This window comes from Lemur catta, chromosome 2 (assembly GCF_020740605.2).
Source record: "Lemur catta isolate mLemCat1 chromosome 2, mLemCat1.pri, whole genome shotgun sequence".
Lineage (NCBI taxonomy): Eukaryota > Metazoa > Chordata > Mammalia > Primates > Lemuridae > Lemur > Lemur catta.
Window position 1 is genome coordinate 67379244 of NC_059129.1, and position 25885 is coordinate 67405128.

The 25885-nt window shown below is 34.7% G+C and overlaps 1 protein-coding gene across 1 annotated transcript in view; it reads right to left on the reverse strand.

The window, feature by feature from the left end:
* The window catches only part of EYS (eyes shut homolog), a 1451515-nt gene that overhangs the window by 1021075 nt on the left and 404555 nt on the right, over positions 1 to 25885 (reverse strand). Inside the window, 1 exon segment of the mRNA XM_045543805.1 lies at positions 23294 to 23415. Within this exon segment, the coding sequence (XP_045399761.1) occupies positions 23294 to 23415 (122 nt within the window).

The window sequence follows — 25885 nt, forward strand, 5'->3', positions numbered from 1 at the left end:
CAAAAATTAAGTGATATATAATTTGTTTGTGGCTTAAATACAGCAGCTGTTTGCATAATAAGAATGCAATACAGTTGACCTTTATCAACACCGGTTTGAATGTAAGGTTCCACTGATAAGCAGATTGTCTTCCATAAATAATTGGAAAATTTTTGGAGATTTGCAAAAGTTTGATAAAACTCACAGATGAACCATATAGCCTAGAAATATTGACAGATTAAGAAAAAGGTATGTCATGAATGTATAAAATGTATGTTGATACTAGTCTATTATTTACTGCCATAAAATATACACAAATCTATTATAAAAAGTTATGTTTATCAAAACTTATACATCCGAACACTTACAGACCACACATGGTGCCATTCAATTGCAAGAAATGTAAACGAATGTAAATATGCAGTATGAAATAACTACATAAAATTAACTGTAGTACACACTGTACTACTGCAATAATTTCATAGCCGCTTCCTGTTGCTATTGTGGTAAACTCAAGTGTTGTGAGTATTCACTTAAAATGCTGTGTGACAATAATCATCTCCCCATGAATAGTTTGTCTCTCTGGTAAATTGCAAATCACAGTAAAAAGTGGTCTCTCGAAATTCCTGTGTATTTTTCACCATGTTTTGTGCAATACTATAAACCCTGAATAATACTATGAGACCCAGATGAAATGCCTCTAGAAGTCATGCCATATGACATGTTGCCAAGAAAGCAGAGAAAGGTTATGTCATTACAAGAAAAAGTTGAATTGCTCCATATGTACCATAGATTGAAGGCTATAGCTGTGGTTGCCCACCATGTAAGCATAAGAACCACTGTAAAAAAAAAAAAATAGAAAGAAAGAAAAGAATTTATGAAATCATCACTGTAGCTATGCCAGCAGGCATAAAACCTTGCACATTTTTGGCAAAATACCTTCTTTTATCTCATATTGAAAATACAACTTTTATGTGAGTGCAGCATTGCTGTAAAAAAGGCATAAAGTCTCTAATATAATGTGAGAAAAAGCAAAATTTTTACATGAAAACTTAAAGAAAAAGGAAGGTGAAGGATCTAAAGCTGGAAAATTTAATGCCAACAAAGGGTGGTTTGATAATTTGAGAAAAAGGTTTGGCTTACAAACTGTCAAGGTAACAGGAGACCCAGCTTCTGCTGACCAAGACACAGCAGATATGTTCTCAGACTCCATTCAGAAAATCATTGAGGAGAAAGGATATCTTCCTGAGCAGGTTTTTAAGAGAGGAATGTGCCCTGTTTGGGGGTGGGGGGAGCCACAAAAGATATTCATTAGTAAGGAATAAAAACAAGCACCAGATTTAAGGCAGAAAGGGATAGGCTAACCCTGTTTTGTGCAAATAAACAGTTGGGTTTAATATCAAAACTGCCCTTATTAGGATCTGCACCTCTCACCACTGACAAAAGTCAACTCACGGTGGATAACAGATTTACACTTAAGGCATGAAACCTTAAGAATTCTAGAAGAAAATGTTGGAAACACTCTTATAGACATTGGCCTAGGGAAAGAATTTATGAAGACCCCAAAACCAATCACAGCAACAGCAAAATAAATAAATGGGATCTAATCAAATTAAAAACCTTCTGCACAGCCAAGGAAACCATCACGAGAGCAAACAGACAACCCACAGAATGGGAGAAAATATTTGCATGCTATATACGCAATAAAGGCCTATAATTAGAATCTATATAGAACATAGGAAAATTAGCAATAAAAAAATCAAACAATTCCATTAAAAAGTGGGCAAAGAACATGAACAGAAACTTTTCAAAAAAAGGTAGACTAATGGCCAAGAAACATGAAAAACTGCTCAACATCTCTAATCATCAAGGCAATGCAAATCAACACCACAGTGAGATATCACTTAACTCCAGTGAGAATGGCTTTCATCAAAAAGTCCCCAAACAACAAATGTTGGCATGGATACAGAGAGATAGGAACACTCATACACTGCTGGTGGGACTACAAACTAGTACACTCTCTATGGAAAGTAGTATGGAGATACCTCAAAGGTACTAAAAGTGGAACTACCACTTGATCCAGCAGTCCCACTACTGGGTATTTACCCAAAGGAAAAAATGACATTCTATAATAAAGACATCTGCACTTGAATGCTTATGGCAGCACAATTGACAATTGCAAAGATGTGGAAACAGCCCAAGTGACCATCAATACACGAGCGGATTAACAAACTGTGGTATATGTATAACATGGAGTACCACTCAGCCATAAAAAAAAAAAATGGTGAACTATCTCGTGTATTATCCTGGATGCAGTTGGAGCCCATTCTTCTAAATGAAGTATCCACAAGAGTGGCAAAAAAAACCACCACGTGTACGCACCATTAAATTGGTACTAATCGATCAAAACTTATGTGCACATATGAAAGTAATATTCATCCGGTGCCAGGCACGTGGGAGCGGGGCAGAGAGGATGGGTAAACTCACACCTAATGGGTGCGGTGCTCGCTGTCTGGGGTTTGGGCACGCTGCAGCCCGGATGCAGTGCAAAAGCAAGTTATGGAACCAAAGCATTTGTATCCCCGTAATATTCTGAAATTAAACAAACAAACAACTGTCCTTATGGAAACCTCTAGGAAGTAAAAGCACACCCCGACCAACAGAAAAGAGGGGCAGGCCTGGGTCTCACAACCCTTTGGCACCCAGCCTGGCCCCCAACCAGAGTCAGCCTGCGACCTGACCCTTCCCTTCCCCGGTCAAGGCAACCACCACCCGGCCTGGCCCGCCCTGAATGTCCCGGTGGGACCCGGAGTTGAGGAGACGACGGTCACTCGGAGGAGCGGGGGCCTCTGCCCTGCAGACCTGCGAGCTGCGCGTCCCCCTGCCTGTCGCCCTGCCTGTCGCCAGCGCCGCCTCGTGCGCGCCCCGGCCCTGCAAGCTGGAGGGGGGAGGCCGGCGCCAAACCAGGCCGCCTCGCAGTCGCTGGGGACCAAGCACCCAGGAAGCCACCGAAGCCTCTGGCAAGGAGGCGCCCCCTCCTGGAGGGCTGGAGAAGCCCCACCGGTGCAAGCCCGGAGCCGGGCGCCGGGCGAAATCCAGATACCCGAAGTCCGCCGAGCTTCTCCTTCGCAACCTCGCATTTCAGCCTCTGCTGCCCGAAATCGCTCAGGCCATTCGCCTAGCTCGACGCTTACCAGAGGGCAGCAGTTGGTGCTTTGCAGGACGCCAGCCGGGCCTATCTGGTTGGCTTTCTCGAAGACACCCATCTTTGCGCTCTCCCCGTGAAGCATGTCACAGTGATGCCCAAAGACATGCAGCTGGCCTGCCGCAATCGTGGACATGCTTAAGATTCTAGGCTCATCCAAAACCCTCCTTCTCAAAATATTAATAGTTTTTCTTTTCTCTCCATTGTCGGTAGTTCTGAATGTTAGGTGTTGTGTTTTGTTTTGTTTTCTCGTGGGGTCAAAAGGTACCTAAGCCTATGGTTTGGAGTGAGAAATTTGGGGACAGCAATTAGGTCCTGGCAGTTTTCTAATTTTGTTCTATGTTTGCTTTTGATATAAATCCAGGGACGGAAAGCATTAGTTCCAAGTCCAAATGTCTCAGGGAACAAGTTTCAGCAGTAAACCTTTATAACAATTATAAATAAATCTGTTCAATTTTTTTTAGACAATAACCACATTTGGATTTTTTGCAAACAAGTGGGTTTTTTATTCATGGCAACTCAAGATGTTTGTTGAATTTTTACCATGTTGTAAATTGCATCCATCACTATATATTTCTGAATTATCCTACATGCAACTACATTTTCAATGTTGCTTGTCTTCCATGCTATTCTTGTAAGTTTGCTATTAAAGTGCAATAAACTACTTTTAAAAACTTAAAAAAAAAATACTGCCCTTATCTGTAGAGCTGATAAACCCTGAGCCTTGAACGGAAAATATAAACACCAGCTGCCAGTCTTTGGCTGTACAGTAAGAAAGCCTGGACAAAACCCTTTTTCTGGCTTGGTTCCATCCATCCTGTGTCCCTGAAGTCAGGAAGTACCTTGCTAGTTAGGAACTGCTATTCATTCATTCATTGATTTACTTGAGATAAGGTCTCACTCTGTTGCCTGGCTAGAGAGCAGTGGCATCATCATAGCTCACTGAAACATCAAACTCCTGGGCTAAAGGGATCCTCCTGCTTCAGCCTCTCAAGTAGCTGGGACTACAGGTGTGGGCCAGCACACCCAGCTAAATTTTCTATTTTTTGTAGAGACAGGATCTCACTCTTACTCAGCTGGTCTCAAACTCCTGGCCTCAAGAAATCCTCCCACCTCAGCCTCCCAAAGTGCTAGGATTACAGGCACGAGCAACCGTGCTGGACAGGACTGCCTCTTAAAGTTCTTTGGATAGTGGGCAATGCCCCTGACCACCAAGAACACCATGAGTTCAATCCTGAGGCATCAAAGTCGTCCACTTGCCCCCCAACACAACATCTCTAACTCAGCTTCTAGATTTAAGGGGGTCATAAGGACCTTTAAGCCTCATTACACAAGGTACTCTGTGGAAAGAATTGTCAACTCTATGGAAGAGAACCCGACAGTGAGAATATCATAAAGGTCTGGAAGGATACATTAGCAAAGATGCCATTGTTGTAATAGAAAAATCTATGAAAACCATCAAGCCTAAAACAATAAATTCCTGCTGGAGAAAACTGTGTCCAGATGTGTATGACTTCACAGGATTTACGCCAGAGCCAAACAAGGAAATTATGAAAGAGATTGTGGATATGGCAAAAAAGGTGGAGGTGTGTGAAGAATTTCAGGATATAGATCTTGAGGAAATTCAGTAGCTAATAGACACCACACCAAAGAGATTAACAGAAGACAATTTGATGAAGATGAATGCTTCTGAATCAGTGCCAGATGATGAGGAAGAAGATGTAAAAGAGCAGTGCCAAGAAACAAACAGATATTAGGCAATCTGGCAGAAAGTTTTCAATTATTCAAGACTGCTTTTGACTTCTTTTGAGACATAGACCTTTCTTTGATACAAGCACTGAAACTAAAGCAAATGGTGGAAGAGGGTTTGGTACCTTATAAAAACATTTTAAGAGAAACAGGTAAAGTTATGATGTATTTTCTTAAGTTACACTAAGTGTGCCTGCCTCCCCTTCTACCTCCTCCACACTTTCTGCCTCTTGAGACAGCAGGACAAACCCCTCTTCTTCCTCCTCATTTTCAGCCTCTGTGTGAAGACAAGTAGGATAAAGAAGTTTACGATGATCCACTTCCACTTAATGAGTAGTAAATATATTTTCTGTTATGATTTTCTTAGTAACATTTTCTTTTCTCCAATTTATTTTAAGAATACAGTAGATAATACATATAGCATACAAAATGTTAATTGACTAGTTGTATTACTGGTAAGACTCCCACTCAACAGTAGGCTGTTAGTAGTTAAGTTCTCAGGGAGTCAAAAGTTATAAATGGATTTTGACTGCATATGGGGTCAGTGCCCCTAACCCCGGCATTGTTTATGGGTCAACTTTACATGTTAGCTATCAATATTAACATTAGGCATTACAGGTACTTACCTCTATATAATATCTTTATAGTCAAAAGCCTACTTTCCCAATTTACCTCTAGGTTTAGGTTAATCAGAATTAAGTTAATAAGTGGTTGAGAAGAATTACAGTGGAAAAATCTGTAGGTATTTTAATTTTTAAATATCTTCTAAGATATCAGGTATATTTATAAATATATAATTTATAACAAATACGAATCAGATTTTACTATTATACTATATATGTAGTATAGTATATATACACAGTATACTATTTATAGCCATGCATATATATATATATATATATATGTATATTTATGGCTATAAATAGTGTTATTTGTATAGGAGGCAAGCATAATTAAGTATAAAGGCTCAATTTTCTCTGACAAAATAACACACCTATGAGAATCTCAGCCTTTCAGAAAACAAATCTATTGGGAAGGCATCTTGTGCATTCACTTAACAGTTATTTACTGACTATCTTCTATGTTCTAGGCACCAGACACTGGGCAAACAACCGTCAGTTAAGTTATATAACATCACTACTTGAGGTCACAATACCCTGAGGCTCATGATACCCTGAGTGTATTAGGAAGACAGAAGGAAGAAAACACAAACACAGACACACACAATATGTGTCTGTCTGCGGATTTGTGTATAAAATCATGATAGTCTGTGCTATGAAGAGAAGGAACAGTTGGCACTGAGAGTATTCCAACATGTATCAAACAAAAATACATAATTTAGCTTGATGGGTTATGTGATATTTTTTATCCCACTTTGTGGTAAAACAGTTTATTTCTCTATGTCTCTAAGAGTCCTGAGGGAAGGAATTGTGTGTTGTTTACCAGTCTATATTCATTCCACAGCACAGCGTTTTGGACCTCTATTGTTTTTGAATGAATACATAAATTAATCTGGAAACTAAACTGAGAGCACATAATGTCCATGATTCATGAAATATTTATTAACTGAAGACAGTGCTAAGTTCTGTCCTAGGTCTTAAAGATTCAAACTATATACTACAGTATAATTAGAGAAACCAAATCATGAAAAATTATTATGAAATATTGCCTGAATTTTTCATAAATGCAAGTGGCATTTTCCATTTTTAAAACAAGCCTTAGCATCATTTCCAAGTCAAAATGATAAAATGCCTTTTTGTCTTATCTAAACATCAATAAAGAAAATTAAAATATGAGACAAAATAAAATATACAGAAAAATAATTCCTCTTTTCTTCTCAAAAGCAAAGCAAGCTTTAAATAACTAAAAAAAATAGAGAATAAATATACATTTAGGAATGTAATATAAATGGTAGCATAAAAAAGCATTGTGCATTTAATTTGATAATCAAATAAGCTAACAGAGCTTTTAATAATTCACAGGTTATATGTACATTAGAAAAACATGTAAGTTCTTAAAAGCATTTATTTAGATTAAAAAAAGTTGCCTTAAGCAACAGCCAGAGATACTGAATCAAAGATTGTATATACAGCCTGAAGCACAAGCAACAGAAACAGATTCTGGATAAGTAAACTAAAAGAAAGAAATATATGACAGGGGATAGAATTTATTTGAAGACTATTGGGTTAACATACATAAAATAGGGGGAAATAAAAGACTTATAATGTAAAATCCAAGTCAACTCATGATTCAAAAGGTCATTTTTGGCTGCTTGATCTGAATCACCTGAGGTGCTTGTTAAAAATGATAGATTCTTGAGCCCCAGCCCATAATTACTGAGTCAAAATAGCTAGTGATGGCCGCCAGAGTCTGCATTTTAACACTGTCATGAAGAATACATAAGCCCTTTAATATTTGCCCTTAGAGTGACTCTGCTCCAAAATATCCAAATGTTATGTTTTTCTACAAAAGTCATAAATTCCTGGGAGAGGAAACCGTGCTTTCTTCTCTCAACCTGCAGAACAATCTTTGTTCTTCTTATACAACACATATCACATTATACTTTCAATGGCATTATTTGTGTGGATATTTCTCTCTTAATTTTCGCATAATTTATAAGCCTATTGAGTCTAGCAATATTGTTAGTGTGTATATCCCACAACACAAAGAACAAGGACTTTTCATGTCTAAATCCTTAAATAATTATGAATTGAATTGAATGGCATTGACCTAACATACAGGATGACAGTTGTATGAGTAAAAATACTATGTTGAATGGACCTTTTGGTTTGTGTGTGGTTTTAAAATTGTTAAAATCAATTTTTAGGGGCATTATTACTCAGTTCATTTTATGTAGGAGGAAAAAACATACAACAGGCTCATAGTTAAACTTACCAGAAACCATAGTTTCTCAGATTAAAAAGTAGAATCAATAATTCTGTTTCTTATCTGTATCAATATCTAAATATTCCAAGTCTTAAAATCTTTTTATTCCTCAGAAAGTGCCATTTGAGATTGTTTAGGTCCAGAGCTGCACAGAATTTAATGGCATTTAGCTGCTCATCCTGATATCTGAGAATTTCTAAGGCTGATTAAAAACTGTATCACTTATTGAATAAGATATAACAGCGATAATTTTTTCTCTGACAACACTCACCTGTATTAGCTTGATGTGTGAAAATCAGCTTTCCTTATTTTAAAAAATATATAACTATAAATATAAATAATGTCTAATTCAAGACTCAGAACAAAAACTCCTTCTCTCTATGCTGTAACAAAAACAAATAAGCAAACAAACAAAAACAAAAAACATTCCCCAAGGAAGAAAGACATCTGGTTATGTGGATACTGTATATATTTATTATATACGTGAGATGCAGATATCTATTAGGACATTTTTTTCCTTTTAAAATGTTTTCTTTTTTTTCTATTATAAATCCAACCTGTCTCATGTATATCATATTCACATGAATACTTAGCCTTTCAAAAATAAATAAATAACGTCCTGAAGACTGATCAACAAGTGGCCACTTACTACAAATATGGTTTAGCTAAAGTGGATGTTCCACATCAATGAAGGACTATCAGAATCACAGAGGCCTCTAATAAAATTCTGTAACTGCCTTTTGCTGTATGAGCTGAACCTTCTAAAAATTCCTTCTTTTTATTTTCCTACTTCATATATCTTATTTTATTTTGGTAAGTACACCATTATCATTTAGTAATACTTATATGGAAAATACATTGTATTTTAAAAATATCTACATAAATACAACTAAATACAGTACTAAAAACTTGGAGCATATTTTTGTATGATCAGAATTTTTATTAAAAAAGCCAATAAAACATTTTTTACTATACTTTAAGAGGGGCTAGAGCAGGGCCTGTACCCTGGAAGCATCTGATTAGAGTGAAGAGTAAGGAGAGAAAGCAAAGATTGGGTACGTGTAGGTAGATAGATCATGGGGACTCAATTCACACCTGCAATTGAGTAATATATGTTAAGGATAATAAAAAATACATGATCCATGAGGATCAAAATTTTTTAAAAATTGAGCAAAACAGTTATTGTTAATATGCATAATCAAAATAAAAGACTCCTTGTTATGCAAAACAAATATATTTAGGCAGTATAGTGTCATGAATAATAATGAATATTTTCAAAATTCCTGCCTCTGGCCATAGCAAATTATTTTCAGTGTATGATGAAGTCAACAATATTGTCAACATTACTTTGAGATGTCACTATGGTAAGGGCCTTACAATCCTTGGAGATACCACCAAACTCTTTTGTCCCAGGTGACTGTGTATAACAGAAATCCCTTCAAGTAAAATAAATGACAGCCTTCATTTGGTCTTTCATTGCTAAAATATTTAAAAAGAAAAAAAAATACAAATGTATTTTTCCATCCTGGATAGGACAATGACACAAAACGTGCTGTAAGCTTTTTGTTCCCTCCATATAAAAGATGGCAATGTTAAATTTTATTATTATTTCAACATGCCACAATAATGTGCGATGATTATGAAGAAATCATCTTAGTTTAAATCCCACCTCAGTCCCTTAAGGCGTTAAAATAGCACAGGGAAATTTCAGAGGAGTCAAGGTAAAGCTAGGTCATGAATAGAATATATGGCTGTTTTCATAAAATAGCCAGAGTAAGTGATAATAATGATCATATTTTAAATTAATCTGTAGCCTCGAGATAATTCTCCATAATGCCACAATAAATATATATTTCTTTATATGCAGAATTTTTATGGTATATTATTAATGAAACATGAATTATTACATGCATATTTCAATAAGTAGTGGCTGAATTCATATTACAGCATGCCTAATGTTAACTTATATAGTTGCTTTAATGCAGCTGCATAATACATGTATTTTAATGTGTCCCTATCTCCTTCATATTGAAGAGTGATGTAGGTTTATATGTTGTATATGCTTTGTTAAGTTTCACATATTAGACAATGTAAGAATATCAAGGGGAAAAATAGATTCAAGATCATTAGCAATGTCAAACTGAATGGGAGGCAGCATTCTAAAGTTTTATGAAAGTAATGATTTCTCAACAGGCCTAAGGCTTTAATATAATAGTTGGGAGGTGGCTTGTAGTCATCAATTTCATTAAAACCTACTTGGGAAATGGTCCATTCAAGTGAGTTAAGACAAAAATTCCCTGAAGCTTTACAATACCCTTAACGTAGAACTCAATATCTTGAAAGAAAATAATACTCTACAGGCAAGTGCAGCTCTCATTGTAAAAACAATACAAAACTGACACCCAGAGAATTTAAGAGTTGCCATATTTTGATCAAATTTACTCAGAAAGGGTTTGATGAATGAATCAATAATTATAGAATTGGCTTAAGGTCATAAAGCCCATGTTCCTGAGCAAGAAACCCTGGATCTACTGAATTTCAGAACAGAGCTCTTTTTACTGCACTTGACTGACTATTGCAGGGTTGAAATTTATTCTCCTTTTTGCAGTTCTTCGTTCAGCACATAATTATTGAGCAACTATTTCAATCCAGGCAATAGACCAGGTGTTTTAGAGTCAATGATAGATAATAATAAATGGTCTTGGCCCTCAAGAAGCTTACATAAGGAAAAAGGACATGTAAACCTATTGAATTAGAACACAGAATGATAGACAAAGCAACCTAAGAAAATATATATCTTAAGTCATATTTTGTCATACACTCATTAAAGTCCTTCATTGACTTTCCTGTTTTTCAGAGTCAAAAACACAGTTTGTATGATAGCCTACTTTTTCTGTCACTATTTGTCTCTACATCCATTCTTAATCATATTTTCCCACTCTAGCCATACTCACCTCCACTTCTGCTTCTTGCCAGGCTAAACACACTCTTCAAGAATTTGACATATGCTTTTGCCTTTTCCTTTACCTTGACTTTCCCACAGATATCCATATAGCACATCCCCTCGCTCACTTTTTTCTAATCTTTATTTAAATAACACCTTTTAAATTTTCCTGAGAACCTCTCAAAAATAACAATTCCTTCTGTTACTATTCCCATGCATTTCATCATATTGGTCAGGTAACTGAAGCACAGAAAGATGACATAATTTACTCAAAGTGCCTGTAGATGGTTGCATCACAGTTTGAACACAGTACTCTGGCTTCACATCCAAGATCTTAACTTTTTTTAAACCACTTTATCATCTTCCTGCCTCAAAAAATAAAATAAATAATGTGGACCATTTTTAAAGAGTTTCTCTCGAGAGGTTTTCCTCCTTGGCTTTGGATTAGAAGAGAATGATTGCATGTATAATGGAGAAATGGGCTAGAAGTGACAATATGGAGAAGAGAGAGTTTGGCCAAGCTACAGCAAGATGTTATCAGGAAGGACCACTTTTAGCTAGGCAACACTAGATTTAAATAACATCAGGCACATTAGTACCTGTAGTAAAAGAAAGGAAAACAGAAGAAGATTGTGCCAGCAGCAGTACCTTTTCTTTCTCTCTATAGGATTGGCATAATTAGTGGGTGTGGTAAATATAAATAAAATGATTTAGTGAGTATAATCAATGCTACACTGTTTCCATTTTGAACTATGTCTCTCTGAATGATATCTTTTTCATCTTAGCCAGCCCTTTAAATCAAGTATTTAGACAAATGGAAATTAGAACCAAATTTTCAAATTGCCATTGTTAATGGAAAAGAACCCAAACTCAGTAAAATAAATTAAAGGGGTTTATTCTCAGCCAAATGTGTGTGAAGCCTGGAGCACTCGGCCTCAAGAGAAAATGCGCCCACAATGGCTGGGTTATAGTTTGGTTTTATACCTTCTTGGAATTACGTGTAAGACCCTAAGCCAATATGTGGAGGGCGTATATTGGTTTGGCCCAAAAAGGTGGTATATCTCAAAGCTGGGAGGTGGGAGCACTTATAGGTAATAGGTGAGTTTAAAGATTCTTTGATTTGTAATTGGTTAAAGAAATGAAGCTTTGTCTAAAGGCTTAGAATGTTTTAACTTAAAATAAGGATGTCTGTTAATCAGAGACAAGCTACTGGACATTAACAAAACTCAAGCTAAGTAAATGATGGCCTGCAGGTGTGGTTAAAGCTTTGTCTTGTATAACCTTAAATCCGTTCAGGAGTTACAAATAATATCTCCAAGAAGGGAAGAGGGCATGAGGAAGCATGTGTGACCTCCCTTCTCATGGCTTTAGGGTATTTCTGGGGTCCCCTTGGCCAAAAGGGGGTCCGTTCAGTCATCTGGGGGCTTAATATTTTATTTTACACTGTGGTAGAATTCAAGAAAAAGAAAGGGAAGACAAAGCACATTTAGTTACACTGTGTTTATGAATTAGTCATAACTTTTAAATATGCCAAAATTTTAGATCACTGATAACCAATATAACATTTAAAAAATTTTTATTTACCATATTACTTTTTTATTTTATCTTTTTATGTGTTTGTTTTTATAATTTCTATTAGCAAAGTCAGACATGTGCATAATTTATAAATAATACATATTTTCAAAATATATGAAAAATATTTTATTGGAAAGGGATCAAAATCAAAGAAGTTTAAAAACTGGCAAAAGTTTTACTCAATAGGGACATGGAATCAATTATAATTGAGTCCTTATGCTGATTTGCATAACTGATAGATTCAACCCATGTGGATACATATATAACTTTGAAAATGATTTTGAAGGGTATTTAAACACTTAATTTTTATTAATCATTAATGATTTAAAGTAGTCTCTTTTTTTAGAATTGATGATAGATGTCTTAGAAAATACTAAATATTCACTTCATACAAAAAAAATCTAATTTTGTTGGTTTGCATTTATACTTACTAAATTAACAACTTTTGTAACTGGTTCCATGAACCTGATATGCTTTTTATAATCCTCTCCCTTGACTGACTACTTGACCCTGTAATTGATTCCCAGAAATGATGGACTCAAACTCCTGGCCTCAAGTGATCCTCCTGCCTCAGCCTCCCAACGTGCTACAATTATAGGCATGAATCACCACACTCAGCCTGAAATAATGGATTTTCTACAAAAGAGTTGAGATTCTGAAGGCCCCAGGGTAGACTTCCTGATACTAAGATTCACCAACCCCCACAATCTGTCCCCATGTAGGTAGCCCCTTGTGAAATGCACCACAGCCTACCCCAAGGCACCTGGCCCCTCCTTTAAAAGTCCATGATATACCTTACTTGAGGAGGCAAATTAGAAGAAGCGTATTCCCTTTTCCTGGCAAGATGTCTGTCATATTAAAGATTCCTTTCTTCCTTGGCAATCCTCATTGTCTCAATAATTGGATTTTTGTGCAACTAGCAACTGGACATAGACCAAAACCCCCTTGTGCTTTCCACAACACTTTTGAGCAAAATTCAAAATATAGTTACTAAAAATAATAATTCTTTTGTTTGTGACCTGCACAGAATCTTTAGTCTTCAGCTCTCTGGTAACAAGATCTAAATCTATATGGAAAACCTTTAGGGAAAAAGTCCTTATGATGCTTTCCAGGGCCAAAGAAATGGATGTCAAGCATAAATCTATTAAATAAATAGATACCAGGAATTAGATGTTGATTTTATAACATTATGAATTTCATGTCAGTTTTATTTTTCTTTCACATTGATATTCTTGATCCTCAAAAAGATAAATTGTTCATATTACACTTCATCTTTTGATTTACTTATAGAGGACAGTAGAATAGGAATTAGCTTTGAAAGAGGTCATCTATAGGCAAAATGTCAATAGGATTGCTAACTGCCTAAACAGAATAATGTACAATATGAATTAAGAGTTATTTAATTAACTGAACTTGTCTCAGTAGAGTGCACTTTTTATCTAGTGAAAACATAAAAAAGATATATAACTGCATTATGTCAATTCATCTATTCATATTTCAATGTGAATATAAGAAATGAGGAAGTATATGAGCTATTTGTGCCAGGATAAATAATAAATACATTCAGTCTCACTCATTTGAGTCTATACCACATTATCCCCACAAAAAATTGCACTCATGTTTCTACTCATAAAAAAATGACACTTCAACATAAAAATAAAATTTAAAAAATGTACACAAATTTTTAGATTATTTAAAGTATATTTTGATGCTATTATAAATCCCATTGAAGGATCCTTCCTCCTTTTTCTCTCTGCTATACTAGTGTATGTTAATAAGGTTACTGTAAAGTGGACATGTTTATTTTCCACCAGCTAAAGAGTATTCTCCTTTTTTTTTTTTCATTTAAGTTTTTTACTCAATTTTGCAGTAATTTCTCACTGATTGATCCTTGCTGAAAGAATCCCTGTAGTCCAGTCTTTAAGTGGAAAGCTCATAAAACCATCAGACTAAGGCAGACCAGTCTTTGGCACAGGTCTTCATTACTTTGTAGCCTTTAAGCACTAAGCTATTAGACACCTAGCAGGAGGTCTCTTTATTTAGTAAACAGAGGAAGCAGCAAAGTAGAGTCTGGTCTAAAGCAGGTGGAGACTAGGCAACTGTAGGAATTCTGTTTGTGTTAGAATATGGTCTGGAATTACTACATCTGATTATTCAAAAGAAGATGAAAATCCTTATTCTTACATGAAATTTTCCCATTATTAAATTTTGGAACTTATTTCAAACTTAAACCATTACATACTAATTCATGGGAAGCAAACTGGACCTTTAAGGTCAGACACAGTTGCTGAGCCTCCAGATAGACTACCCTTGTTCTCACCAAGCTTCCATGCAGATGAGCATCACGTTGGGTGCTGAGTACTCCGTACAAAATTCTTACAAACATAAATCACCGTGGCTGTGCATAGTCCAATATTTATGAGCTATGGCTCTGCAGCTGAATTCTCTGTGGAGGATTTTAAAAACACAAAGGCTCAACCTCACCTCCTATTTACTGAATTAGAATCCCCAAAAGGTAAATCTAAAATATGCATGCATTTTTAGAATTAGTGTTAATCGGTTCCATAAACCCCTATATGATTCTTATAATCCTTTCCCTTTGAGTTGTTTCCCAGAAATGAGGGACTTGAACTCCTGGCCTCAAATGATCCTCTCACCTCAGCTTCCCAAAGTGCTGGGAGTATAGGTGTCAGCCACTACACCAGGCCTGAAATGACAGATTTTCTACAAGGCAAAGGAAATAAGATTCTGAAGGCCCCAAGGCAGACTTCCTGACACTGAGATTCACCATCCCCTAACACCTGCTCCCAATGCATGTAGCCCCTTGTGAGATACACCATGGCCTGTCCCAAGGTATGTGGCCCCCTCCTTTAAAGGTTCATGATGGGCATCTACCCAAAGTAAAAAAAAAAAATACATTCTATAGTAAAGACATCTGTCCTCAAATGTTTATAGCAGCACAATTCACAATGCAAAGATTTGGAAACAACCCAAGTGCCCATCAACACATGAGTGGATTAATAAAATGTGGTATCTGTATACCATGGAGTACTACTCAGCCACAAAAAAAAAATAGTGAATAACACCTCTTGTATTATCCTGGATTGGAGCTGGAGCCCATTATTCTAGGTGAAGTATCACAAGAATGGAAAAATAAGCACCACATGTACTCACCATCAAATTGGTACTAACTGATCAACACTTATGTGCACATATGGAAGTAACATTTATTGGGTGTAGGACAGGTGGGAAGGGGGAGGAGTGAATGGGTAAATTTACGTCTAATGGGTGTGGTGCGCACTATCTGGGGGATGGGCACGTTTGTAGCTCTGACATGGGCAGTGCAAAGGCAATATATGTAACCTAAACGTTTGTACCCCTGTAATATTCTGAAATTAAAAAAACAATTAGTAATTACCAATAAAAAAAAAACAAGTTCATTATATTCCTTAGTCAGGGAGATGGATTTGAAGCAGTTTCTTTCATATTAAAGATTCCTTTCTTCCTTTGCAATCCTCATCTTGGATTTTTGTGCAATGAGCAACTGGACTAGACTGAAACCCCCTTGTGGCTTTGAACGTTAGTACAGGTGATTTTGATATATTGTAGAGACACTGAAATACTGATTTTCTCTTTGAGTCCTTGTCCTTCCTGGGTTTGTGAGTCATGTGAGAAATCGAACTCAAATTCTGATACTTTCAGAGGTGCAGCATGATCTAGGACAGAACAAGGAATCTTGACAGAGGCATGCAATCTGCAGACCTGTCCCAACTCTGCTTTATATTACTGTGTCACCATGAGAAACTTGCTTCACCTCTATGAGCCTTATTTTAGAAAGCTCTCAAGTTCTGTTTAACTTAGGATAGTTGGCAGAAGACTAAGGATCAGAGACATGCACATTCTCTTTTCTGTGTATGTATACACATATCTACATGAACACTTGCACATGTTTGTTTCCATACATATCTATCCACTTCCTAATGCAAAATTTACTACATTTTTTTTTTATTTTTGATAAACTCCTCACGGAAAAATGGGAGGTTAGAATGAAACATAATTTGAATACAATGGGGTTCTCTACTAGTGGAGATAAAGAATCTATTAATAATACCCTTTGAAAGCTGTTCTTGTCAGTTAGTAATAAATGATTGAAGTCAACCTGTTCTTGTGAAGGAAGATGTGTTTTTTATTTCTTTATGATCCTCTTAAACACATTACATAAACAATGCACACAACCTAGCAGTTTTTAGCCATAATTTTTTATAGACTTAACCAATTAAAAACAGCACTCATCTAAATGGAAGAATATTTTCTCGGAAAAAACAGTTACTGTGAACATTTAACTATTTCATTGATTACTTAAAAATAAATTGTGAAGTTCAGAGATGAGTCCCAGTTATAGTTATGGAAATATAGCAAACAATGATATAAAAGTACAATGTGTGTTTTGAAATAAACTTGAGATTAATTTGTCTATCTCTTTCAGAATAAACAAATTCATTTCTTTGGCTAATATTGACAATGGAAATGGTATTCAATCAGTTCTAAATCACTTTCTTCTTTTTTTTCTTTTTTACTCTAATCTTGTTCCTTCTATACTAAATCATTTTTTAAGCTAGATAATTTCTGGGAACTGTTCATTTTTATTAGAAAATCTGAAATGGATAATTCCTCTCACTGATCTGTTGTGTTCTCACACAATATTTATGAAATTTAATACTGCTCCATGATTTCTAAAACCTCAAAATTCATCCATCTGTAAACTTCTTTTCTTTGTAATGAATCTTGGAATAAGAAAGAAGGAAAAATATATCTGAGATTTCAAAATGGATCTCAGAAGTCTAAAACTTTAAAGCTCACACATTTGTTAACTCAGGTGAATCAACAAGTCTTTTCTCAGGTTCTGTTTACCTTTACATTGCATATAATCCTAACAAATGTGATTGTCCCTTTCAAAGCCATCACAGATTCAAAACAACAGATTAGAGGGGAAGAAATGGGCCTGCTTCAGATAGGCATAGCAACTACCATTAAAATTGACAATTGAGGGGAACGTATCAAAAGAATTATACAATTCATAAAATTAAGGAACTCAAATTCTATGTTAGTCTTGGATTGTACAGGGAAAAAATTTCACAATCTATTGTAGAAAGGATAGAAAACTGACACTCATAATAATGAACCACAGTCACAAATGTAACATTAAATTATTCTCAATAAATTCTTGAAGTGAAGATCTGTGTAATAAAAGGTAGAGTCTGAGTAATAAGTTATATTCAAGTTTTACTCTATGTAAACAAAAGTAGATTAGTTAGAATGACCGAAGGACTTTATTTTGTGTTACCTAATCATTGCAGTGCCTCTTTTAACAGTGAGTTTGGTTGTTAGCTAACATATCAAGATTTAGATTAAAATCTTGGCTATGTAGTCACTACTACAGATGTTGCGACTAATAGATTTAGTTAACAGACTTAACTGAACCTTTGGTATATCATCAAAATCAATCAGTCATTGATGATATTTAATAATTTCAAAATGATTTTAAACATTATGCCCAGCCTCTAAGAGAAGCTATAATTTCATGTACAGATTTTCTGATTAGCAAATATCAATACATAGGGAGAGTGACACTTCACTAAATTATTACAACAGCAAGGAAAAAACAATATATTATTATCTCCCTCACAAAATGGAATTAGAATGGAAAAATTAGATTTTATTTTCTTTGCCTTAAAAACAAAAACACTGAAACAGATGGAAGGCTCAATAGAGAATAGTACTTATAAAAGGAAGATGCTATGAAATGTGCTGCTAAAAACACAGAGGATAAATCTTTAATTTTTCAGACCATCCATTATTTCTCTTTTGAGATACCAAATAAATTGTGAATTTTCAGAACACCAGAAATAGAAACCTCTGTTGTCTTCCCCTGATATCACAGAAGATTAGAGCTGGAAATGCTATCTAGATACCTAGTAGAGTGGTTCTCAAGAAGTACACATAAAAATCATAAGGCATTATAAATTATCCAGGTGCCCTGACCCACCTATTAAATCAGAATTTGAAGCCTGTGTATTTTCAAAGACAACCTTCTGGTTATGAAGAACCTAGTCCATCACTTACATTTTATTGAAGAAGCTGATAAACCAATTAAAAGGTCTAATAATTGCTTGTGCATATTATGGTACTAAAATAAAAAGCTATATAATTTTAAAGTAATAAAATAAAACCATATATAGTAAATGAGAGAATATTGTAACAATTTTTCATTTTATGGTTTCAATAAGTGATCAGTAATAAATTATGGAAAAAAATCCATGTCTAAGGCAGACAATCCCCAAATGTTCTCTTTTCTAAGTTGCTCTAAGCTTACAATAAGTTTAATCCAATCAAATTTAAAAATGAGTTAAAGAAATCATTTTTGGAGGCTTAACATTTCAGACTATATTCCCTAGGACCCATGATTTAGTAATATTAATACACAACACAACCATAATAAAGGTTATATATAAGAGCTAAGACATTTGAGGCTGGACAAATTTTGTCAAGTTCTTACGTAAAAGAGAAATTATTGAGAATATAATTTACTATTGTCTTTCTTTTCTTTCTTTTTTTTTTTTTTTGCTACAAAGTGGAATTTTTCTTTTCCCCATTGTATTTTGAGAATTCTAAAGCTCCTAAGATTCAACACTGAGTCAGACTCTCTATGTTAATTTCCACTAAATGACATTAAGCAAGTCTTTATGGAGAGGGAGGGCATGAAAGAAATGAAGGCTTTAGTATTTGGACAGAGAGCAATTGGACTGATTCCACACCGATTGGAAATTTGAAATCCTAGAGAGAGAACAGAACCTAGAGATTTCTGGTTCCAACTGGACATGGTGATGGGACAACTGGGACCTGACCACTGATTAGCTAAGCATCATACACTTGAAAGGAGGGATGCAGAGAAGGTCCTGGGAGCCAAATTTGGTATGCAAAATCTGGAATCATTTGGAAGATTAACATATTTTTGAAAGGAGCATGGAGATGCCACAATGGGCATTTTAGTAGCAGCCAAGATGAACCATGCAGCAGGGGCTGTTCTGTGATCACTGGATTGATCTACTCCCAGTGTTTACTTATAATCCCAGTGAAAGGAAATGGGCAACTCTCAAATAACTGACATGGATTTTTTAACCATATGCTGAGTGAAGCTAAAGCCAGTTTTATTTTCCTTTTAGAATACAGATGAATTCAGTTTGTCTTTTATATCTGAATGTTTAGGAGAAAATTTAAACCTATATTATACCACTATATATGCGTATATATTTTCACATAGTTGCATAAGAACACAAGCTTTGTTCTCTCCACATGTTAGTTCTATTGAACTACCTTTGTTTCTTCTGCTGTTATCAAAATTAAGCATTCATTATTCATGTAAGATACAGAGGAAAATGAAAGTAAAATGAGAGGGAAAATACTAGATTAATTTGCTCATACGTATTTAGATAACCACAAAGAAATAGTTATTCTCAAATATACCTCACAAAGTTACATGAGGAAATAAGTCTTACTATACTCTTTCTTAACATTTGTATCTTATATGCTACGTGTTCAAAAAAAATTTTTTTTTCTTTCCATTGTTTTCTTAGGTTTACTGAACCATAAAGAAAGGAAAAGAAGAAAACTGATTCATTGTTACAGAATACTTTTCATTGTGGTTTCAGTGTCTCCTGATATTCTGCTTTTTTTCCCTAAATTCAATATCATGATGCTGTAATGTAATCATAAGGAAATGCTACAAATGTGAAAATATTAATTTAAAGCTACACACATTCCAAGTTCAAAGAAGAAGTAAGCCTCATGTCAGTGAGATTGCTTAGGTTGATTTGGAGAGTCTACCCATACAAGAACTAGGCTGCTGAGTCTTCAGGTAAATGTGAATGCCTTATAGATTAAAGTAAGTCATCTTTCAGTTTATTGAGATTATCAAATATTCTGCAGAAAATCCCGCTTTCTGCTTTCCTAATTTGTCTTCCATTTCAAAGCCATCAGCATTGGTAAAGTTTTTCTTTAACCAATGAGTTGGTGAAAGCAAGCAAATATAATATGAACCTCAAATAATTATTTATAATGTTGATTCCAGGCTTTATTTCAAAATTGTGACTTTTTAGCTCTTTTTATCTGAGTTATCTTTGCAATTTTTTTGTTTTAGTTTTATAGAAAGTATTATTTTCCAATGACGTACCATTTAATCCTATACAGAAAGGCAATATTTAACAAAATATTTGTGCAATAAAGAGTTAATTCAGCAGGCTTGATTGCTCATACTAGACATGTCCCAAAGAAGAGACTAGTCTTCTTCTGTCTCCTCTGAGCTTTGGATCATCCTGACTGACAGTAATGTCTTTGATACCTGAAACCTTGATCTGTGCCAAATAGTTTATGCTAATTAGATGTGATTTATGCTGGAAGCCTTGTTTTTTGTATGCCTGGGGCTTTTGGCCATGCTGTACCAGTTTGACCACTACAGGAGCGGAAGACTGATTAGCTGAGGTCAGTTACACAGGTGCTTCATGCAGCTGTGACTGCCCCACAATAAAAACCTCAGACACCGAGGCTTAAGTCAGTTTCCCTGGTTAATAACACTTTATACATGCTGCTCCACATTGTTTCTGAGAAAATATTTTAAGTACTGTCCATGCAACTCCAATGGAAAAATATACCTAGAAGCTTGTGCCTGATCTCTCTTAGACTTCAACCCATGTGTCTTTCCCTTTGCTATTGCTAATGTCTAACCTTTCATTGTAATAAACCCTAACAAAAAGTAAAACGACTTTTCTGAGTCTTTGTTGGAAATTATCAAATCTGAGTGTGGTTTGGGGCCCCAGACACAATATCTGAAGGCTATAAAATGCTTTTAATGTTGTTTAATTTTTAAGAACAATCTATTGCCTCTGTAATACCCTCCCTTGAAAGGATATCACCAATTCAATGACATATCTGTTCTTGAAGTTGATGTATGAATTATGGTTAGGAGATAGATAATTTTAATAGTCTCCTGTTTATGTAAAAATATATTTGAATCAATTAATAAAATATGATAATCTAGGTGGTGAACTTTATTTAGTTTCAGAACTTTACTTCTTTTTCAACCCTGCTTCTTTCTGCTTTTTCTTTTTTCTTATTGTAATGATTTCTGGGATCAGGAGTCCAGATTTTAACCTGATACTAAAGTTAGTCTGAATAGCTTCTTACTGGCAATTTATAAAAATGGATAAATGAAAGAACATTATATCTGAGAGTTCTATTATTTGGTATGATACAGCATCTGAAATTGCAGTCCCTGACTTCTCAAATGACTGCCTTAGTGTCATGCAGATGTGTGACCAGTTGTAGCAAGGGCAAGTCTAGACATAGAATCTTGTGATTATGGGTTTGAAGTCAGTCCTTTCTATTATAACAAACTCCTATTATTGCTAAAATTAACACTGAAATCACAGGCAAAATAAAGCTTAATCATATTATGGAGGTGTCACATTAGATGATTTTCCTGTAAGTAAAAGAAATCCTGATCCAAGACATATTAAACAAGAGGCCATACACGATCATATACAATTAGATCCAGAAGTTAGGCCTAATGAACCTGGGAGGTTTGTTCAAGAATTCAACAGTTGATCAAAGGCCAGTTTTCTTCCATCCCTCAGATCTGCTATCTTCAGGGTCACTCATCATAAGGCTGCATCCCCTTCCCCCACTTTAGGGTCTGAAAATGGCAACAGCAACTACTTGCATAATATCCAGATGTTAGAAAGTCTAGAAGAGATCTACCTACCTTTCCTTACATTCTACAGATAAGGGAGAAAAGCTTTCCTAAGATAGAACTCCTCCCTTGTCTCAGAGATCAGCATAGGGTCACATGCCTATTCCTAAAGAAATCCCAGAGAGTGTGATGAGATTGGCCTGACTGACTTAGACAAAGCATCTAGCATGGAACAAGACAAAGTATCAGGACCACTACACATCCCTAAACCGTGGCTAGATAACCCATGGATCATCCCTGTTCCTGGTTACGGATATCCAAATGTTAGTTATAATTATTCATTTAGGTTTCTGCCTTCCATGTGGGAAGGAAGCAATTTGCCCCAAATTATTCTTTCATTGTAAAAAACAGTATCAGTGTACTGATAGTTAAAATATGGTGATAAAAATAGGTTTTTTTTCAAAGTTTTTTTTTCTGACTTCAACTAGTGTAGTCCATTTGTGAATATCAGTTCTGTTGCTAAAGAACAAACTATAAGCCTATACTAGTATTGTAACATTGACAGTCATATGCCATTTATTTTCTGATGCCAGTCAGTGAGTTGAGTCCACCTTGAATAGATATTTTTTATGTCAGGCTTCCTGAGAAATGAGGAGCCCGAGGGGATCCCATTGATTTGCCAACTGGGTCATGGTCTGTTTGAGGCAGAATGGCACATGCTTGTGACAAAAGCGATGACAAATGGATATGTACTGAAGAGACAGCACCAACATAGATAAATGAAGGAAATGATGGAAATGCACAATATGGATAAAAATGAAAATAAAATTTAGGATAATGAATGACAATGAAATAAATATATATGAGAATACTTTAAGTTAGATAAAAATAGGTGGCTGTAAGATTCACTGCACTTTTTAAAATAATTTTTGAAATTTTACACAAATTCAATATTGCCAAGAGTTGTGAATCCAATGAATGAACCATTTGTGATATAATATTGAAACCAACCTGTATAGCGTGGAGAATAGAACATGTTTGACTACTCTTAAGTTTTTTAAAAGTTGCTTGAGTTTCTGTTTTCTTCGCATAAGATATCATATGTATACACATATTGACATACCACATAGGCAAAAGTTCACTGCATTCATAGGGGTTAAATTATGTTAGTTCACATTAAGGTATAGTAGTAAGATCAGTGGATACTAACGAGATGCAGATCTTTGCAGGTAGAATTGTGCTCACAGGCATTCAGGATGCAGTCATCAATGTCCTGTTCACATCTCAGTCCAACATACCCTGGATTGCATAAGCAGGAAAAGCCATCAACCACTGGAAACAATAGAAAAGAGAAAACTCTTAACATTCCTTTATCTACAGTGCAAATAACGCTAACTACTCTAAAAATGCTATAATCATCTATGCATTTCACTTTTAACCAAAGAAAGTATGAATTCTTATATTTAATACTCTATTACACATTTCTCTACAATATTTTCTAAATAACTATCTTGTTCAGTTCATTTAACTACAAAAAATACTTCAATTATTTGAAATAAGAACAATCACAATGAACATTTGGTAACAATTTGGAAAGCAGCAATGAAAATATCCAATTTATTTTTTCTCTCTTGTTTTTGGAACTATACAATACATATGATAAATAGGTTACTTTTGTGTCATTTAACTTTCCTTGATTGTTTTAGGTTTAATAAACAAAAAGTTAACTGTTTGGTTGTTAAAGTTCTCTGTGTGACAAGGTCCATTAAAGTGCATAGTGATCTGAAAGTTGATATTGAACTAACTAAGCCTTAGTTAAAAAGAACTTTCACATTTCACCATAATCATTTAAAAAGAATGATCTGAACGTGTCCTTCGTTTTACCACTAATGATCAAAAAGAATGATGTCTGAAGCATCTCAAGGAAATGGTGACAGTATGAATTGCAGTTGGAGCAGGCATGGATTTATGGCTGCTTGTAGTCAGTCCCTGGGTTCTTGGTTACCCCGAGATACACCATATAATCTACACTGCTACTCTTTCTTGTGCAGGTACTTGCTATTACACTCATTAAACGCTTATGTCCTGGGTGGCATTCACATTTTCAATGCACTGTAAGGAATTTAGTTACCTTCTAGATTTCTGCAGCCATGCTTGTGAACGGCATGTATTAATATAACTAGGGTCTCTAAGGAGAAAAAGGCAGCCACAGCCATCAACAAGAGACAAGTGAGACTCACAAGAATTGGCAGCTCTTTAGACAAGATTTTACTTTTGTTTTATTAAATACTTTCTTTTTTCACCTAACATCTAGTTTTTAACCTCTCACTGAATACAAATGATTAATAAATATACAGGTATAAATAAATTAAAGTGATAAAATATTAGTCTGTGCTTGTTTTTATGTTATATATGGCATTATATATTTTAAGAAATTAAAACCACATGTCATACAGTGTGCTATTATATCTTATGAAGACATGGTGGAATACCATCAATCATAATAATATTTAAAAATATGTTTGATGATAATTCAAGTTTGGATACTGATGCATATTGGCAAGTAACAAACAACTAGAGTCAAATTACCTTTCAGCATAGACATTACATGATCAATGTAGATAAATGATAAATTATTTTTAAAGGCAAATGACAACAAAAAGTAACTTTGAATTAACAAAGGATCTGGAAAACATATTAGTGTTATAAAAATAAAGTATTCTTTTACTGGCAAGAAATGTACTTTCTAATGTTGACTGTTCTGGACTAAAAAGCTAATAAATGAACTATGTGCCCAAGAGAACCTGAGGAATGGAATTTGATACCAAGGGGAAATTGGATAATACAGGGGAAATACAAAAACAGAATTGTTGAAATATTTGAAATGGAGAAACAATGGGGATTTTTCCTACATCTAATTTGTTAACTATGGGGCTACATGATGGCTAATAACCATTTTATAGGAAATACATTTTAAGCACATTGTCCTGCTCATGGTAGTGATGTTTTCTATCAGAAAATCCAGTCATTGTATGTGTGTTCATCGTTGTTTATAAATATTACATAGTGCCATTTTAAGGCCCAATTTTCTTCAGATAGGCTTTCTATGAATCTAGATATATTATGCATTTTATACTTAAATATGCACCAAACATCTTACATTGGTTATACTTAATGAAAGTCTGAGATATGATCAAATTTTGTGGTGAAAATATAGAAGTATTTTAATAATGTATCACTGAAATGGTGAACACTCGTATAATGGTATTTGAGATTTACAGATTCACATATACATACTAACGATTCTTTCTTGTATATAGTCATGTAATAAATACTATTAACTTGAATTCAGAAAGTTTGGCTCCCCAAATTATCTTATTTTGGAGAAAGTGTTAAGAATCCAATGTCTTAGATTTATTCTTATAATATTTACACACGTATGATCTAATTTTTAATAAATATTTTGGTTCCCTGGTAGCTAAACAGCCTTTGATAAAATCCAAAATATATTACAAAAAGTCTACTATGAAGTATGTTAATATATTGAGTATTCAAAATTTACATTTTTCCATAATATATTATGGTATCCAAAATTTTAACAGGCAGTATTACCTTATGAGTAACATATTTAGGACTTGCATTTTCTTATCTTAGAAGGAATGATACATTAAAATACTTATGGAGACCTTATAAAACTCAAATGTATTATATTATTAATGTATTATATTATTAATATATATGAACAATTTCCATTAAAACTGTTAAAATAGTCCATATTTAATATTTATAAGAGTCCTGCCTA